Consider the following 13668-nt stretch of genomic DNA (forward strand, 5'->3'; position numbering starts at 1 on the left):
GAGATTTTACTTCCAGATCAGAAAAACAAATGAAGCATACCAACCAAAAGGAAATTTGGTGTTTACCTGATGTATCCCCTCATTTTATATCTAGAAAAATGGATGTCCTAAGAGGCAAAATGGCTTGACTTTAGTCACACCCAGACCCCCTGTCACTCAACCCAGCATCCTTTCCTCTGCAACAGGTTGCTTCCTTTATCCATTCTAAGCATCTATAGAGCACCTACAGTTCACCAGATCCTAATCTAAGAGCAGTGAGGATATAATAAAGAGCAAAGCATAATATTTCCTACTTGTCCTTAAAGTAGAGGTGATTTGGGCTCTTCTCGCAGTGAGAACTCTAAAGGGAAGGTGCACAGCCCACCTTGGCCTCTCATTAGCCTTGAGTGGCTCCCGCTCTCTTTCAAGGACACCGCCCTCCTGCAGCCCTGCAGGGGAAGGGACCAAGTATCAGACCTGAAAAATAATGAGGAGTCTCGATTTCTATTGCCCTATGTAGTTTTCTACAAAAACGGAACAGAACTTCTCTGGGAGTTCAGGACCTTTGGGGGCGGGCAATGTAACTGGGGTCAGTATGCATAGAGGGACTTAGTCTAGGCCATAGATGAAAATTGCTTCCCCTGTCCCAAGAAGCAAAATCCCCTTCTCTAGAAATTTAGTTTAGGACTGATTTCCTTCTCAGATAGATATAGTTATGTGAGAACCACGAGTTAATAGAGGTTGCCTCGTAATAAAGCCTGGAGTCCTGAGGAAGCCATGACTGTGGAAAACGGACATTGTCACCCAGAGGAAGTGAAGGGCCAGCTCTGAGAAGTGAGCTCAGGATCTGGGTGCCCCCCCATGGGGTGGAGGAAGGTGGGCGTGTCTTTAGGCTCCTCCCAGAGAGCGCACAGGTGGAAGGCAGCTCCGCGTTCAGCCCGTCTCCCTCCGATCTGTTAGGTCTGCTCGAGGGCAGGCGCCAGGTCTAGCGTGTTACTCTTATTCTCTGTTGCCTCTCCTCACCCTCCTTCCTGCCCACACAGAGCTCAGCACAGAGCCTGGCCCCCACTAGGCTTCTGTGAGTAGCTGTTGAATGAACACTCCGGCAGGAAACAGTTGTTGGACTCACCGTTTCTAATTAAGGAGAGATGTCTCTCCTTTCTTCCCGGCCACGTGACCAGGTGCATGTACTGCTCAGGGGATGACTCATACCCTCATGAATCACCAGCTGAAGCAGTGATGGGAATGACAAGTTTTCAGGCCAAACGCTGAGACTTCCTCAGCATAGTGAGTTAAGACAGCTGTCAGAACACATCCCGGCCCTTCCAGCGGTCATCGGTGGACAGGCTGCGGTCTCCTAGGACTTGAAGAAGACCTGCACTGCTGAGTCACTCGTTAATGGATAATTAATAATTGAGCACCTTCTTCGTGCCTGGCCCTGTACTAGGCACCAGGGAATACGGCGGAGGACAAACATTTAGCTTAAAGTCCACTAAGGGAGAAAGGCATTCATCAAAGAATGTCATGAATATTTCTTCGCAATGTTGCCAAGGGCAGGTCTAGGTTATGTGTATGTTTGCAATGGGGGTCTGACCTAGGCTCAGAGAAGTCTTTCTGAGAAAACGAAGACTCAGTCAAGGTCGAAGGAACGAATAGGAGTTAACTGGATCGGGGCAGAGAAGGCGCATCGCAGACGAAGGGAACCACATGACTGTGGGAGCACAGCGAGGTCTGGGGTGGTGGAGGAAGCCGGGGAACAGGAAGGAGACTGGACGCGGAGGCAGGCCAGGCCTGGAAGGGCCCGCGGGCCTGGGGACGGCTTCGTTCCTTCCGACAATGGGTATGGAAAGTGGACGTGGCACAAAATTGGTGTGAAAAGTTCCCTCTGGAGTTGTGGGGAGAACAGGCCACCAGAGGCCCGAGAGCGGGCGCAGGGGCAGCAGTTAGGAGGCAAAGAGCGTGTATCATCAGTGGGGCCGCTGGAGCCGTCCAGTAAGCTGGGGTCCTATTCCTGGCGAGACCTCGTGGGCATGAAGAGCTAGAGCCAAAACCCAATACCAGTTAATCCTCAAGGCACCAGCTTGGCCAGCAGCCCAGGGCACGTGCGCCAAGACCCCACCACTCCCCACCTGGTCGCCCAGGTGCCGTCTGCAAGCAGCGAGGTATGGGATGTGTCCTGGTGGCCTTGAGTCGGGAGGGGAAAGGGGGGATGCCTGGGACACCCGGGGGCCCAGCTCCTCGCAGCCCCCGAGGTCTCCCACGTCTGTCACCTCCAGTAAGTCTCACAGCAGTTCCACATAGTAGGTATCAATTATTTTTGCCCCATTTTGTGGATGAGGAAACTAAGGCTGAAGTGAGATAAGTGACTTAGCCAGCCTCACAGGGCGAGACGGGACTGGGCTCACGTGCCGCCTCTGCCACTCGTTAGCCTCAGGTGGGCCCCGCTTTCCTTCAGGGACACCAAACTCCTGCAGCCCTGGGGGAAAGGACCAAGCATGAGTCCCTTGCTGGGCCACGGCCAAGGTCCAGGAGGCTGACTGAAATCCTTGGGCTTGGTCTTGGTCGGCACTTCGCCCCCTCCCTCCACAGCCCCCATCCGCCTGCCCTGGGTGCAGCCTGCCTGAGCCTCAAAAACTCCTCCGGGTTCTTCCTGCTCCTGGGGGAAGAGGGAGTGAGCACAGACCTGTGTGAGGGGAAGTACATTTGCCCTTTGTCTCTAGAGGGTGTGCCCAGCTCCCCACGGGCCTGCTGCGGCCCTGCCTGGCCTGCTGGTTACGATGGAGACAGGAAGTGGTCACAGGGCAAGGCAGGAGGAGCGCTGTGTCTGGGAGAAGAAGCAGAGGGCTGGGCAGAGAGAGGCAGAGACTTCTGGACCCTCCTGTGGGGGAGATGGATCGCAGCTCAGCATTGATCTTGCCCGGTACAGGACAGAGGCAGGTTCCACAGACAGAGCTGAGTTTGATGGTGGTCCACCCCAGCCCCTAGTGGTACCACCCTGTGCCAGTCACTCGCCCCAGAAAAATGGCCCTCAAGTCCTAACCTTGTTAAAGCACCAGCTGAGGCAGCCCGTGGTCCTGCTGAGGACCTGGCTCCCTGATGGGCACTCTCGAAACAGTGCCGGCTGCCCTCTCGCGGGGCCTGAAGAGGTGGGCACGCAGCCGGGTCATCCACAGGCGGATAGAAGCCTCCGATTAATTCTAGCAGAGGCGAGGGCAGATGACCTCCGAGACACAGTCGCCGTATTTCAGGAGTACAATAAAGAAGCCTCTGCCCTCGAGGAAGGGATTATGTTCATGGGTTCATAAATCAGACCATAGAGGCTTCTGACATTCGAGAACAAAGGAAACAGAATGGAGCCACAGAGGGGTCTGAGAACACGCTTCTGCTCCCCAATCCCATCGTGGGCTCTATGTCAGGCAGACGAATGGGCAGAAATCTATTCCGAGGTCTGAGGGCTGCCCAGCATCAGCCAGGAGCTGGGCCATGGGCAGATCCCTGGAGAGAGACCGTCCTTCTTGGTGGCCTTGCTGTCACCCTTGTGACACAGCACATCAGCTGTCACAGTGGGCAAAGGTCAGACTTCTGCAAACCTCTCTCCATCCGAAAGTCAAGCCAGGGAACTTCTAAAGCAGGGGTCCCCAACCCCTGGGCTGCAGAATGGTACCTATCTGTGGCCTATTAGGAACCGGGCCGCACAGCAGAAGGTGGGCGGCAGGTGAGTAAGAAAAACTTCATCTGTTTGCAGCTGCTCCCCAGAGCTAGCATCACCGCCTCAGCTCCACCTCAGATCATCAGGCATTAGATTCTCATAGGAGCCCCAGTCCGTGCTGCCAAAAAGATTGGGGACCACTGCTCTAGAAGACCTGCATCTTCTATCCCAATGAAGCAGGCACCAGGAACACTGAGAGAGGGGAGATTCTGAAGGAGCATATGGCAATGTTTTCTCTGAAGTTAGCACCATTTCTGGAAGGATGAGATATACAGGCAGCAAGATCACGCAGAGGAAAGATTGCATGAGGGAATGAGCAGTGTTTTGAGGTCATTTCTTAATGCAGCCCCCAAACAGCCTTCTGTGCTGCCCTGGGTGGGGCCGGGGGTGCAGAGGCAGTAATGATACGGCACACATTCAGCACCAGGTGTCAGAGGTCATTCCCCACCCCTTAGAGGAAACAAGCGTTTTAATATTCACAACCGAAAAGAAAAAAATACAGTGTTTGGCCCACTGTCTGTAAGGAAGTGTCTTCTAAGGGAGTTGGTTGATTCGTGCAAAGTCTCCTATTGTCTGCCTGGAGAGATGAAGACCTCAAGCATTTCCTGGGCTTCTCTGCTGCATGTTCGTTGGTGCAGAGTGAGGGCGTGGATCGTAGTCAGGAGAAGCCCAGACTTGTGTAAGCCCAGGAAGTTTCAGACTCCGAGACCATTCCGAGGCTATGACGAATGGTACATTAGGGTGTACCGTTAGGGTGTAACGTACCTGCACATTAGGGTGGTGGGAGTGGACCGTACACTAAATTTTTTTTTAAGTTTTATACTTATGTCATCTCTATTCCTCTTGTTTGTGGCTCTGTACCCTTGTAATACATCATAGTGTAATTTATACTTATTTATGGAGATGATTAATACCTACTTCCCCAACTATCCTTAATCCTTTATATCTTTTTCTATTTCACTCAGCAGTTAAAATAGTGCTTGACACATAGTTGGTTGATGCTCAGTATATGTTTGTTGCATTAATGAGTCATAAAAAATACCCCTCAGCAGCATTTTAGTGGTTTCCTTTCAGTACACACACGAGGCCAGAAGGTGGCGATAAATACCTACGGCTGAGGATTTCAAGCATTAGAGGCGATGGAAGCTAAGAATTACATAATGCAACAAATTCGTCTGTTTCATCAAATGTAGGTTTAAGTTTATTTCCTCAGCTAATACTGGATTAAGAGAAACAGGAAGATTTGGCAGAAATCATCAGACCTATCCGCATTCAGGTCCTGCCTCTGTCACAGACAGGAACCTTTGCAAATGCCTTGACCTTTATAGTTTGTTTCCTTGTCCACAAGGCAGATTTACAGTGGTGGGTTATGTTATAAAGACTAAATGAAGTAACACACATTAGAAGTGTTAGAACCGAGCCCGCTCCAGTGCTGTCTGATAGTCACGAAAGCTTTCCAACAGATGATGGGGAGATGAAAATCTCTCTCCCTAACTTTCTACCTTCTTCTGTTTCGTATGTTCTTGTTCTCAGTGGGGCGTGAACAGGTCTCACCGCCCCTCTGCCTGGCCCTGCCGCAGACTGACACGGTGGGAAGAGGATTAAGAGTTTGCTGGGCCTTTCCGAGTCCGCGATTCCTTGTCCGTGAAATGGAGCTGAGGGTAACCGCTTGACGGGAATACTGTCGAGCTAATGACATAGCACAGACCAAACTAGTCAATACAGAAGCCACTAGCCACATGTGGTTATCTAAATTGATGTGAAAGTTAAATAATATTAAAAATGTCAGTTCTTCATTCACACCTGTAACATTTCAAGAATTACATCCCCCACTGTCCTCAATCCTCTATGCAGTTTTTTTTTTTTTCCTATTTTAATCTCAGCATCTAACACAGAGGTCGACACAGATGGCCGGTGGCTATTATTTTGAACAGTGTGGTTTATAGAATATTTCCATCATCACAAGAAGTTGTATTAGACAGAGATGGATAGAATGTGATACATGTTCAATAAGTGGTAGCCGTTTTCAGCAGCAGTAACTGGTCACCTGGTTGTCTTGAAGTCGGCATCGCCAAAACTTCTTTCATTTGATAAGATGGTAATTAGCACCTACCATCTGCAGGAGCTGTGCTATGTGTTGTAGATACGATGGTGGGCAAACAGGCTTTGCAGCCTGGAAATTTAAGTTCAATAATAGATATTAAATAAATAATCCCCTAAATAAATAAGAATGACAGATCGTGCTAAACCTCTGTCCTATCAACCTGCTTCTCTGTTACCAAGTAAAAAAGTTTACAAAAGCCAAACCATCCCCTTGGGGTGTCTTGAAGATTCTGGGAGACACTGAATATGTATAGTTACTGGGAAAAAACATCGAGTCAAAAAAAAATTAGTTAACTCATTCATTCACTAATTCCTGAGCATCTACTATGTAGCAATTGGGGACAAAATAGCATGGCAGTCAAGGTGCTGTGCCCCCATGGAATTTCATTTCTTACAGCGGAAGAAAGGCAATGAATGAATAATTGCACGGTGGTCAGCTTTTGCAGAAAAATAAAGCAGTGAGGGAAGACGGAATTCTGACAGTGGGAGAGTTGACATTTCAATGAGTAGTGTTTCGATATCTTTCAGTACCGTTCAGCCGTAGTGAAAACTCTTCTCTTCCGTCCGGGAACGTGGAGGAATGCCCTTCGTTCATGCATTTTGTCATCTCACAGATGAGAGTGAGCTGCCGGAAAAAGCGACACAGTAACACATGCAAAGATGTGTGAGACCACAGACCCTCGCCAGCCATTTATGGAGCTTCTCCTTGGGGGGCCCTGAGTGAAGAACTGGGTGGATAGGGGTACGCAGAAATGAGCAAAGGGCCACACAGGCCGGGAGGGACAGGAACAAGAGTAGAACTTATTATAGTCCAAGGCGGAGGGTTATAAGAGATTCATCTAGAAATAAGTGAAGCCCAAACCAAGCAGAGGGAGAGATTCGGTCCCGTCATGAAGGTTTCACGGAGGTGGAGCCTTTGAGCTGGACAGAAAGAAAAGGTGAGATTTTTTCTGCGGGTAAGATGAGATGGGGTTGAGAAAAGAGAGGCGTGTGAAATATAAAAGCAGGGGGCACGTTGGGGGACCCCTAGGAACATGAGAGACGTGTGGAGGTTGGGGCGATGACGAGCGGGGTCGGAAGTTCAGATTTCCACCTATGCAAACGGGAGCCTCTGAGGGGCTGAGCCTGAGGGCCAGGGAAGGAGTTTGTGAAGAGAAATGACACAGATTGAGCCACATTGAAGGACACCATACCGTAGGCTCTGGGTGTTGGACCGGAGCTGACCAGAGTCAAGATGGAAGACTGTGGCCACACTGCTGCAAGCCAGTGGGGCTCCGGCCGACGCAGAAGAGTCTGTCATGCGCTACATGACAGACTCCAGAAGGTAGTCCACGAGCACGGCGGGATGTGGAGAGAAGCAGAGGAAGTCTTGACCCGCCAGGCCTTCCTGAAGGGGAATCGCTGAGTGCGGAGGAGGAGACAGTCTGTGCAAACTCTGGCCCACGCTCCTCGGTGACGCTAGGAAATTCAGGATACACCTGACTTAAAAATTTTGACCCAAGGTAGAAAAACTAAGTGTGTATGTATGCGCGTTGGAATAAAAGAGACTGGAAATTTATTGCAGACTAGCAGTATTAGATCATGTAATACAGTTTCTAAATTTTTTTCATGACTAAATTTATCTCCTTTCAAACAAGTTATGTTAGTGTCCCCCCAAAATTCATATGTTGAAAACTACTGCCCAAGGTAGGGCCTTTTTGGGGTGCTTATGTCATGAAGATGGAACCCACAGAATAGATGAGTGCCCTTATAAAAGAGACTCCCCCCCAATTTCCTTGTCCCTCCCATCTGCTGAGGACAAAGTGAGAAATTAGCCATCTACAACCTAGAAAAGGGCTGTCACCAGAACCTGACTGCGGTGACACCTGATCTGGGGCTTCCCAGCCTCCAGAACTGAGAAATAAATTTCTGTTGTTTATAAGCCACCTAGTCTGTGATAGTTTGTATTAACAGCCTGAGCTACCAAGACATAAGTGAAATATATGTAATTATATATATATATATGTATATATATATACATATAATTTTTCAACTTCAAAGTTTTTTTATCTATTTGTTAAAAATTTGTAGATTATTAATGCCACCAAAAAATTATTTCCATATCACCATTTAATACAGGTGTTGGAAGCAAAATACACTGAATTTAAAAAGTAAACACATTTCGAGCAACAATATGCAAAAAATACTTTTACTGCTCAGGCACTATATTTCTCCAAGAGAAGTGACTATGAGTTCAAGATCCTGATTTTTTCCTAAAGAGACGGAAGGCAGTGTGGCTTCATTATTCTACGATGATTCAGCCAGAGTTGAATTATCTCATCAAAAGAAGGAGCATTCCCATGATTGGAAAAACGCGGAGCACTCAGAACGCGATAGGATGAATTTTCTAAAGAAAACAGCCCCTCCAGATGTTCGAGGGCTCTCGAGCACACACTCAGTTCTTCCACAGTGAGCGTGTTGGCTATAAACATCAGTAAATAGACCTTCTGCAAAGTGCATGTAACTTCTACAGCTCAAAATTTACCATCGATTTTTTTTCTCAAGGATTTCCAGACCTATATTAATTTTTAATATACTGACTTAAGGTGCCCAGCTATTTTTAGATAAAGCTGTCAGCTATCCCTTAAAAGTATGCTGTGAGAAATAAGAGAGGCAAAGCATGACACTGCCAGAAACCTTCACGGGTGGAGAAAACTAATGGCCGGCAGTGCATTTGGAAAAGGCTGGAGGCAAAACAGCCCTAGGAAGACGGTATCGGCCAAGGGGCTCCCTCTGCTCTGCTCTTAGGCTGTTTCACAGGGACCAGCTCTGCCCAAGACCCCTGACCAGATGAAAATATCGGCAAGCAGCACCTACCTAGCAGGAGATGAAGATTACTCATGCGCAAGGCATGAAAGATATTGCGATAAATATAATAAGAGATACTTATTTGGTCTCGGTCTGGGTTCCTGACCCAAAAGCGTCTAAGAGTCTTGGAAACTTTGGCGTGATAACAGTATATTTTATATGTTAATGAGATGACTGGTGGCTAGGAGCCCCTAGTTAGTTTCAGGATGAGGCTGGTCTGGACTTGGGTATTGCTGAACTTGAAGCCCGCACTGGCTCCTTCCCATCCCCCACCCCACGATGCTTGTCCCTCCCCTGGGCCTCCTGTGTGGGAGCCTTACATGCAAATGCGTATTTTATTTCTGGAGGGAAATTTTCTCCCCTCCACTGGGCTTCTAGGTGTAAAAGGCGGAGGCAGCAGGGCCTGTCCTCTCTGCAGCGCTCAGCAGGTCCCAGGTCAGGATGTACAGCCCCCAGTGGGCATGAAGCTAGCCACCTGGATGGGTGCTGCCAGCCTGTCCCACTAGCAAGTGACAAATCCTGCGAAGGAACAGGGATACCAGTGACATCCTCAGGAATCTGCTTTGAGTTTTGTACTTGCTAGATGTATTCATCCAGAAACATATACCTTATCTGCTTTAAAATAGCACATGGTTTGTTTGGGTTTTTTTTTTTTGAGGGGGACATTGAGGTGTATTTGCTTGTTTTCTACTCTCCACCTGGAGAATGTCCTGTAGCTTTGTTGGGATGGAGGGTCAGGTATCAGAACTCCCTGGTGCTGGTGACCGGCCTAGACTCATGGTGTGTGTGTGGGTGGGGTGGCGGCGGGAAGGGGGCGAGGCCACCCTCATTCTTCACGGCCTCCCTTCTCCAGGGTCTGGGCTTCTCCTCCTGTGTCCATTCCCTGTCTCTCACGACACCTTTGCCAACTACCGGCTTTGAGGAAAAAAAACCTCTTTATATCTCTCCTAAATAAGCCTAGTCATGTTCTATTTTTAATGGGTTTTAAATGTCTGTTCTACAAAAGAAAAGTCTCCTTTAAATGATGTCGGGACACTTGAGCCTCACCCAGAGATGACAGGGGGCTGGGGACAGGGAGCCGGTGGCAGGGGAAACCAGTTCTGGGCAATCTCACTCTGGCACCACTCTGTTTGGGGAGAGAAGTCTGCTCCCTGCCCTAGTCCTTGTCCTCGTAGGATAGTGACCAGAGAAGCCCCAAATGAGGGATGCTAGCTACCCACCAACCCGAAAGCCGCGTGTCACCAGCCTCACCCACAGAAAATAGCGAGGTGCCCGTGAGTGACGACGCGCCGAGCGACAGCCTCCCTGTGCCTGCTCTTGGCCTTGAGCACTGTGTCAAACCACTGTCCAGACGGGCGAGCTTGTCGCCTCTCATCCGACAGTGGCCTGGGAGGCCACCCAGTGCTGCCAGCAAGAGGGGAGCTGTGGCCTTTCGGCCTGTCCTGGCTGAGACCTCGGCCTCGACCCTCCCCTCCTGACACCTGAATGTGTGCGTGTGCTCTGCCTTGCAGTTCTTCCCCTACGGCGACGCCTCCAAGTTCGCCCAGCACGCCTTCCGCACCTTCGACAAGAATGGCGACGGCACCATCGACTTCCGAGAGTTCATCTGCGCCCTGTCCATCACCTCCAGGGGCAGCTTCGAGCAGAAGCTGAACTGGGCCTTCAACATGTACGACCTGGACGGTGACGGCAAGATCACCCGGGTGGAGATGCTGGAGATCATCGAGGTGAGCGGCGGGCTCTCTCGGGGGCTCCCTTGGGTGTGGCCAGGACCTTGGCTGAGGGACACAGAAGGCAGACCCGCAGGCCTGTGTCTCAGCTTCCTTGGGCATAGCCCTAAGGTGGCTTCTTTTCTTCCCTGCCAGGAGCCCTTCTGGTGGCAAACCAAGCCTCAAGTTCTCCCGTCTGTGGTCCCTGCTCCAGTACTGTTCTGGGAAGTCACAGATCCAAGCTCCTAGGCCCTGACTGTCAAGTGACAGTCAGCATTTAATGTCACTCCTGCGTTGCGAGACCGCCCACAAACATACACCTCCTGGGACTCAGTTTCTCTGGTTCTTGGCTTAGGTCCGCTCTGCCGGGTGTCGCCCCTTCCAGCAACCCACCGACCTCTGCGGGCACAGATGCTGTGTGGATCCCCTAACTGGCATTTTAAAACCTTTACTGAATTATAATTTATCGACTATAAATCCACCCATTTTAACTGTGCAATTTAATGATTTTTAGTAAACTTAATAGAGTATGCAACCATCACCATAATCCAATTTGAAAACATTTTCATTCCCCCGTGCCCACCCTGACTCAGGAAGCTCCTGACCTACCTTGTCTCTATGGGTTTGTCTTGCTGGACATGTCATATAAATGGAATTGAACAACATAAGCACATGACCTTCGTCTAGCTTCTTTTTTGATCTGTGTTGTAGGATTTATTTCATTCCTTTTTGCTAAAAACAGTACTTAGTTGTATAACTGTGTCATATTTTGTTAATCTGTTTACCAGCTGATGAGCACCTGTGTTTAGACTTTTTGGCTATTGACAACGTTGCCATGATTGTCCATCTCCGAGTCTTTATGTAGATGGGCGTTTATTTTTTTAAGGCACTTTCCTAAGCAAAAACAATATTCCTACCTAAGAGATTTCCACACTGAGAACTAATTGTGTGCAAGGAATTTCTTACCCTTTAACTATGAACAAAGTTCCCATTCCACACCTCTGCTTATACCAACTTCTGCAGATGTTTTACTGGTCCACCCTGCTGTCTTAACAGATTGTAAATTCCTCCTCAGTTGGGACCACGTTTAACCTCTTCTTAAGTCTCCAAGGGCTAGCACTTGTTAACTATCATCTTCACCTCGGAGGGTTTAAAACTGAACCCACTGTTTTCCTCCCCAGCCCTGCTTCTAACCTATGATTCTTGATCTCGCCATGGAGCTACTTTCTACCTATTACCTCCAGCCAGAAACCTGGGGATCGTCCAAAATTCTTCTCTATGCGAATGATCACAAGACACACACATATCTGATTATTGTTACTCTCTTATTGAAAACCATTTAAGGAGTTCTTTGAAGTAAGCTTCAATTCTTTATCTTATCATAGGGGAACTTTCTGATCTGTTTCTTGTTTTCCCAAGGCCATCTACAAAATGGTGGGCACTGTGATCATGATGAAGATGAACGAGGATGGCCTCACGCCCGAGCAGCGAGTAGACAAGATTTTCAGCAAGATGGATAAGAACAAAGATGACCAGATCACGCTGGATGAATTCAAGGAGGCTGCCAAGAGCGACCCTTCCATTGTATTACTTCTGCAGTGTGACATTCAGAAGTGAGCTGAGGTCACGGCTATGGACTGCACAAGTCTCAATGTTCCATTCAGTCTGCAGCTACACACACACACACACACACACACACACACAAATATTGCTTGGACTACCTATAAATGGACTTGCTTCTTGTGTTTGAAACACTTGTGTGCATGAGAATGTCATTTGCTAATGAATTTTAAAAAGCTTATATTATAAAACAAAAAAAACCACCTGCCACAATGTGATATGTGTAATATCATTTCATAAAAACCCTCCTCTAAAGCCTGGCCAGAAACGTGCTGCAAAAAGTTATATGATTTTCTGTTCATGTTTTGCTAATGCTCGTGTCTCCTTGATTACATAATATTAGTAGCACTGAGACCCCCCCACGGTAATGTAACTTAATTATAAGGCGTATCACCATTCTCCTGTAAAATAGTACTGGACAGACACAGGGCGGGGTCTTGGGCTCCTCCGTGTGGTCCACACACAAGAGCTTGTATTATCAGTGAATATAAATGTACTACATTTGCATGCCTTTTAGGTTTGCCTTAATTCTTACCTCATTTGCATCCTATCAATCTGGAAAGAGCTGTTTTGGAATTAATGCAGTGTAAAACTTAAAAATCCTGCTAAATGACTCATTAAGTATATCTATCTATATATACATATACACAAAGATATTTATTGACAGTAAAAAAAAAAAAATGGAAATGTACTGATTTCTGCTTGAATTTTCAAAGGCTTTCAAGAGGTGGCAATAGATGTCCCAAATAAATTTATAACATTTGATGTTTTCCCTCAATGCTTATTTCATAATTTTAAATTTGAAACAGATGTTCATAATCACCAAGGGCCAGCTAGCAACAACTTACCACATCGACCCTTAAACACACAACTTTGGAATTCGAAGAATGAATGACAAGGAAAGGGGAAAAAAGCAACTTGCCAACTCTTCATCCGGAGGGACAACCCGCACAGCATGTAAAGTTTACATACAACTTTTCATTCTCAAAAAATGCTCATTATATGAAAATAAATTTTATCTCGGTGTGACTGTGGTACTAACAATGCTTTATGTTCTACACACCTGCATGGAAGGCGGACACGATGAGCAGGATGAGAAGCCACAGGAAAGGGGACATCTGTCTTGCCAGAAAGTACACTAGGTGTTATCTTTAATGATGGAATAAAACTCTGACTCTTTTAACCTTGAGGAAGGCAGGCAGATTCCATTGAGACCTCTAAAGGCAGGTTTGCATTTTTAGATTGTGCCTAGAGAAGTTGTTTCTTTCTACAGTGCTGTCCCACAGAACTTTCTGTGACAATGGAAACATGTCTATCTGCACTAGCTACATGTGGCTGTTGAGCACTTCAAGTATGGCTAGTGTGACTGAGGAACTGAATTTTTTTCATTCTAATTGTTTTAATTTGCCACATGTAGCCAGTATAGACAGTATCAGACAGTGCAGTGCTATATTATTCATTTTTTATTGAGCTCTTTTTCTCTAAATACTCTGTCTGCTTTTGGGATCATTAAATAAGTCTAGAGAACAGAGCCTAATGATCCAATTCATCCATTCGACAAGAAACTGTGAGCTAGGAAACCACCACAAACACCCAGGACACTGATGGTGCCTCAAACACTGGCACAACCAAGTTTCTGGCCCAGAGACAACAGTTCCAAGTGCTGATACAATGTCCTGGGTCTCTTAGGCCCTGTGCTTT

General features: G+C 47.6%; 1 protein-coding gene across 2 annotated transcripts in view; it reads left to right on the forward strand.

The window, feature by feature from the left end:
- VSNL1 (visinin like 1) overlaps positions 1-12993 on the forward strand; it is an 83248-nt gene extending 70255 nt beyond the window's left edge. Inside the window, exons 3-4 of one of the 2 annotated variants that reach the window (XM_006910245.1) lie at positions 10150-10365; positions 11767-12993. In XM_006910245.1, the coding sequence (XP_006910307.1) occupies positions 10150-10365; positions 11767-11964 (414 nt within the window). In that variant the 3' untranslated portion in view covers positions 11965-12993. The remainder of the gene's footprint in view (positions 1-10149; positions 10366-11766) is intronic. The other variant, XM_006910246.2, reaches the window with a different exon arrangement.
- The last annotated feature ends 675 nt before the right edge of the window (positions 12994-13668 follow it).

The sequence above is a fragment of the Pteropus alecto genome, unplaced genomic scaffold (genome assembly GCF_000325575.1).
Source record: "Pteropus alecto unplaced genomic scaffold, ASM32557v1 scaffold61, whole genome shotgun sequence".
NCBI lineage: Eukaryota > Metazoa > Chordata > Mammalia > Chiroptera > Pteropodidae > Pteropus > Pteropus alecto.